The following is a 6337-nucleotide window of genomic DNA, read 5'->3' on the forward strand; positions in this document are numbered from 1 at the left end:
CCCGGGATGCATACTTGTGAAGGAAGGAGAGCTTGTGATTCAATCTGATTAGGTAGCGACATGGGACTGGTAACAGAAAGGAAAACAGACAGACAATAAAAGAAAAAGGCACTTAAATGCTTCAGTGCAGAGCAGATTTGGCAAACACACTCTTATGCAATTTGTATTGAACACTAAAGCCAAAATTATTTCCTTCTTCCTGTTGTGTTTCATTTTGATTTTTTCAAGCAATTAGCTGATTTTTGGATGGGACAATAAGGCTTTAAAAAGACATTTAGACAGAGCTCGGTGAGTTGATCACCTTCTGTTACAACAGATTTTCTTTTTTACTTTTGAGGCGGCTTCCTTCAGTGGTGCATTTATTATTGGATACTCTGTCAAACTGTTGCATTGAAAGCAAAAATGACTGCCAGGGAGCCATTTAATGATTCTCAAAGTTAATGGTTTAGTGCATACTTTGATTTTTGAGTTTTTCTTTAGCTTTCTACTACACTATTTCAGTTATGGTCAAAAAAGCATATATTATTCTGGCTTTACAGTTCACTCTTTACAGTCTGTGAAGATTACAGCTTTCACCAGACTAGCTTGCTTTCATTTCATCTGGCTAACTATCACCACTCAATTCACTTTATCACAGCTATTTCTCAAACTAATTTTTTCAACATGCAGGGGTGCCTCCAGGATTTTTAAAGTGGGGTGGCACAAGCTGTGCCAATAACCAGTAAAAGGAGGGTCATTGGAAATTTTTAAAGTCTTAAATGAAAACCCAGGAAAGCAGAAATATGTGCACAGATCTGCTTCCTTAAACATGGATTAGAAGATGTCGCTACCTAGTAACATAATCTAGTTAGAAAAATCAAAATATTTTACATTTTACTGAGTGCTAGAAGAGTTAGACTGGTTGGCAACTACCTACCAAGCAGTGGTTGTTAGGGAAAAGTGAATATTCCTTAAAGGTCTCTGGAGGTTGCTGTCAGTGGCTGAAATTGAAATTGATTGCCAAAATCCCAGTTGTAAAGACTTAGAGACCAGCCTGGTAGAGACCCCTGGTAACGACCAGTCACATGTTTTCCTGTTGCTGAGTGGATGCTGGAAGTTGCCTGCTGTTGCTAGGTGAAAATAGTTGCACTATAGCACTGCACCGACAACCTCCTTCTAATTGCTTTGGTCTCTAGAAGATTGCAGCCATTGCCCATTGGAAGATGTTTAGTTGTGTGCAAACAATAGCCAGCTATTTGCTAAGCGGTAGTGATACTGTGAAACTTTGCCCTCAAAGCAAAATTAGAATATTTTGAAATGTGATGGTTTCATGGTTTAGGCACGGCATTTACTATGGTCTGTGTTTCCAATCTGTGTCGCACTTTTCAAAGTTTCATTACTGCTCCATGGTTAGTTACAGAGTTTGCAAAAAGTTGGCGTCTTCCGTACAAACTACGGATGACTGCGGTAATCTGCTAGCAATGAAAGCAATCACAAAGAGGTTTTTAGTAGAGCTCCCGCTTTGCCACCAATTTCACCAAACAACAGCCAGCAATCCACACACCCACTAGCAAACAGTCACGGAGTGCTCATTTTTCCTTAGCGACAGTGGTTGCCAGGTGGCAGTCAACTGGTCTGTGTGACTGAGGCCTTAGAGGACGACAGGCAATGGACCAAACCAGTGTAAAGTATTGTATTCACGTATTGTTTCCCATTCAGGATTCAACTAGTAGCTTGATGTACTATTATTTAACATTACATAATTATCTATTTACAGTGCCTTGATGAAGACAGTTGTTGTGCCAGCACCTCTGTTAATAAGGCTTAAAAGGTGGCTGCTGGTCAGGAAGAGGCAGAATGTACAAGGAACCAGGACTGAAACTTCGGACTGTTTGTATCAGAAATTCTGTTTCAGTTTCACAGTCAATACACCCCTGGTGGCATTTCTGCTCTTTCAGTGAACTGCAAAACAATTAGCATAAGGAAGGGTACTGTAGTCAAAATGAATAATCACTGGATGTACAAAAAATAAAACTAGCTAAAGTATAAACAATATATAGAGGTTAATTAGGGGGTAAATATCAAGCCTGAGGAAACTTTGGTTAAAGTGTATGGAGATTGTGATGTATATGTGAGTGAGTGTGCTTTTATTGCTTAAAACTAGCACTGAAACCAATAAAATAATTATAAGAAAACATAAAAAATGCACTAACACAGTCTTTGCATATGAATGCGGTCTTCTTGGCACACATTAACAGCTTTAAATGCATTTTTTGGAGCAGTATCTAAGGGCTACCTGCAATACAAGTTTCTCATAACTGCAGTCTTTTCATCATTATCCAAAAATAATGCACTTACACCACTGAATTATGAGGGTTTACTTTGAATCTGGCAGCGATTGCCTAATCCTGTGCTATTTCCCTCAGTATCTCTTTTTTCATGCTGTGCAGATCTTGTGATTTGCTCAGAGCATCATGTTGTTTCTGTAACCTTTTAAACAGCAGCGTTTCATCTGACAACCTCCCAGTCACAAGCTACTGGCCACTCGCCACATGCCAGCAGATGCCATGAACAGATCAGCTTTCTCTTTCTTAGCTTTGCCTTATACAATCAACATCACATGAGCACAGCTGTAAGAAAGTGCACACATACACATGTTCGCAGGCTTTTTGTTTTTTCTTAAGCACCCTAACCTGCATGTTTTTAAAGATTACTGCAACACGCTATCAAAAATGACTACTGTGGTAGTCTCATTTCTCTCGCTAGTAGTCCTCTCTGCTCAACCCTTACTTTAACTCATGACTAACGGATTTGTCTGCAGGATACAGCAGGCATCAGCGATTTCCATCAGACAGTTGTGAAATCTATTTTTTTATCTCACTTTAGAGAAAATGAATGTGACATCTAATGTGGTCCTACGGCTAAATGTGATAATTGACCCACTTTTTGAAAAGCCCCAATGTTATTTATTAAAGTTTAAGGCTGAAGGTGAACTTTGTCATCAAGCCACAACAGTTATAGCATGCTAGGAAAAAAAAGTTTTCAGCATCCAAATGAACCATAACGGAAAAGAGGTAGGCACTGAGAGGAAGAAATCAGTGTTGTTCTTATTATCCTTCTGTAAGCTTTCCTAAGTCTCAGCTGCACAGTGTTTCTGTTATGACAAACTATATAAGGCCATAGAAGTGTGTTCCACATGAGCCACTCACATTTTCTTATATGTGAGCTACTCTTTAGGGAATAAGTTAGTTTGTTTGACTAAAGACTTGAACACGTTTTCCCTGACTGATCATTTCACCGTGTAGGACTTGGATTAAGCAAGCAGCGGAAGAAGAGATAATCTGCAGTTTTAGAGGAGAGCATGAGAGTTCAAACAAAGGTCTGCGGCTGTCTTAGTCTCAAGTCTGTGTTGACATAACAGAGAAGGCGTACCTTTGGCTAGTCTAGTAGATGTCTGTGACATGTGCTGGATGATTTCAGACTTAACATGTCCTCATTTACCTGAAATCTTGTCACGGGCTACCAGAATGAGTCCAGTTCGGTTAGTCTATGTTCTTAAGTCTTCACAATGCGAAAATCTGGGCTGGTTTGAGCTGTTATTACAAACTAAATGCTACATTTTCTTTTTTGTGAAAGTCATTTTTCTCATGATCTAATCCCTTTCCCCCCCTACTTTTCTTCCCTTTTCTCCTCCACACAGAGCCGTATGGCTGAGAGCTTGCGTCTGTTCGACTCCATCTGCAACAACAACTGGTTCACCAACACGTCGCTCATCCTCTTCCTCAACAAGAAGGACCTGTTGGCTGAGAAGATAAAACGCATTCCCCTGACAGTGTGCTTCCCCGATTACAAAGGTCAAAACACCTACGAGGAGGCAGCTGTCTATGTGCAACGGCAGTTCGAGGACCTCAACCGCAACAAGGAGACCAAGGAGATCTATTCGCACTTCACCTGTGCCACCGACACCAGCAACATCCAGTTCGTGTTTGATGCTGTCACGGACGTGATCATCCAGAACAATCTGAAATACATTGGGCTATGCTAGGACCTGACACGGGTGGGGTGGGGTGGTGGTAGGGGGTGAAAAGCGGGCTGCCGTTAGCCTGCCGCGAGGCTGGATAAACAAAGGCATGTTAGCCTGCCGGGCAGTTTATCTCTTTGAAGAGGGGGCAACAGAAGACTGGAAAGGAAATGAGTTAGTAAGACAGTGAGGGATGGACAATACTGTAGATTCAAGTGTTTCAATGGAAACAACAGAGCTGATGTTCCATGGTTGAGGTGGGATTTCTACCCTACATGTTTGCACTGAATATGAGTATGCAGAGACACCCAAACACATGCACACCAACACGCATCCTTATAGTTTGCTCACACGTGCGATCTTCAGTCAGACACTGGTTTGACAAGGCAACACTGGAAAATTTTTAGAAAGCTGCCCCCAACTGCCTGTCAAACCTGAAACCTGTAATAGCGGTTTCCAATTACCGTTGTCTCCTTTGTTTCGTTTGCCTGAGTCGGTTAATGCTGCTTAATTGAAAATAATTTCTGCAGAATCAATGCTCTCTTTTGGCTTTTCACCCAAACAATAGTAAACGGCAAGGGCACCTGAGGAGACACAGATATAGAGACAGAGAGAGAGCCTGTATTTCTGGGGAAAAAAGAAGTCAGTAAACATGACGTCACAGGTTTTCTGCCTAAAAGAGGAAACTGCCACAGTCTAAAGTCGAAGTGAAATATGTTTTCTACGCACCATTTCTGTTCTTTCCTTATCAGCTGTCTGTTGTTGTTCTTTTCCTCTCTTTCTTTTATCTTTTTGCGCTTCAAAAAAAAAAGAAAAGAAAAAAAGAACATGTCTCTCAAACCAGCTTTTACAGCAGGTCCCTGACTTATAATACCAGGAGTATGTTACACTCGGAAGAGTCAAAAGTATTTTTCATTACCGTTTCCAGCAAGAGACAAAAAAAAAAAGCAGTGCCAAGATCAGTTTGTAAATAAATCTGGATCCCATCCTTTATGTTAATTTTTTTTTCTTTTTTTGGTTTAGTTTTTATGGATGAAGACATTAAATCATGCATGATTTTGTTACTTTGGGATACTAATATATTTTCTTTGGGATTATGTTCCTCTTTTCCTAGGTTCTAAATAATATATTCCCAAAAATATATATTAAAGTCAAACACTGTGTACGATTGTACAGTTGTCAGAGAGGAATCTATTGAAAAGAGTTATATAAATATAATAATGATGATCAGAATTTTTATGGTGACAATGCTAACGGCGATGATGAATATACTGGTGATGAAGATAACCTCACTACAGAAGCTTGGGGGTGAAAGGGGAGACTGTAGAAGAACCTGAAAACAAAGAAGCAAACTTTCAAAGTTCAATCGTCCTTGCATTATCTAAATGGAAATTGTTAAACCAGTCAGTCAGTATGATGTGTAAATATACTGTAAGGTACACTCTTTGTTCAAACAACATGAAAAATAACGGTTGAGTTGGGATGCTGTGAGTGTGATAAAGAGAGAGTGAGAGACAGAGGAGGAAGATCCCACTCCACTCCTCCTCTTACCCTTTCTTTTTTTAGTTCAGAGAACAACTCAGCCAAGGGCTTGACTTTACAGGATGTCCACTTCAACAACAGACTAAAACAATGAAACAAACAAACAAAAAAAGACGTATAAAAGGACAATAACTATTAATAAAACAACTTATGCAAATTTTTATGGTGTAGTAAATGTGTTTTTGGGTGGTGATTGTGTCAACAGTGTTTTAAATGTGTTTGGGAGGGGAATGTTTATAGAGGACGGACTGCCGCAGGCCCTCCATATTCTTTCGTAATTATGCTGCATCGAGTGATTTTTTTGCAACTCGGAATAGAGCACCCTGTCTGAAACTTTGCTTCCATCTTCAGTGTCCAAACGATGACAAAAAAGTGTTTGTCCTCCTCGTACAATGTAGCCACTGGGCCAAGCAGAACTCGGACCTAAAGTATGCAATTAAATCACTGCAGAATGAACTTGGCCTACGTGTGATTGGGTGACGGTGCACAGCAGCACGCAGACTTCATTCTAATTAGTGTATAAACTCCAGCATCACCCAACGGGTCTGCCAGCTGGGCTGATAGAGTCCACAAATATTTTTGGCTTTTTGCACTTCTTAGTTTTTAGTCAAGTACTCATTTCAAACTTCCCATACTCTAAATGAAGAAGATATGCTATTAGAAAATACTATCACTGTATTCAAACCTATAATAGGAGGATATGACCCTGTGGCCATCCTACTACGCTCAAGTGGAGCAAACTTTTTCGTGTTTGATTTAGCATTCAGTATGTCACACAGGGGACCATGCGTTAAA

The 6337-nt window shown here is 40.1% G+C and overlaps 1 protein-coding gene across 1 annotated transcript in view; it reads left to right on the forward strand.

Moving 5' to 3' along the window:
* The window catches only part of gnaz (guanine nucleotide binding protein (G protein), alpha z polypeptide), a 31018-nt gene extending 25315 nt beyond the window's left edge, over positions 1-5703 (forward strand). Inside the window, exon 3 of the mRNA XM_063478653.1 lies at positions 3680-5703. Coding sequence (XP_063334723.1) covers positions 3680-4024 — 345 coding nt within the window. The 3' untranslated portion in view covers positions 4025-5703. The remainder of the gene's footprint in view (positions 1-3679) is intronic.
* Positions 5704-6337: the final 634 nt, after the last annotated feature.

The sequence above is a fragment of the Pelmatolapia mariae genome, linkage group LG7 (assembly GCF_036321145.2).
Source record: "Pelmatolapia mariae isolate MD_Pm_ZW linkage group LG7, Pm_UMD_F_2, whole genome shotgun sequence".
NCBI classification, from domain to species: Eukaryota; Metazoa; Chordata; class Actinopteri; order Cichliformes; family Cichlidae; genus Pelmatolapia; species Pelmatolapia mariae.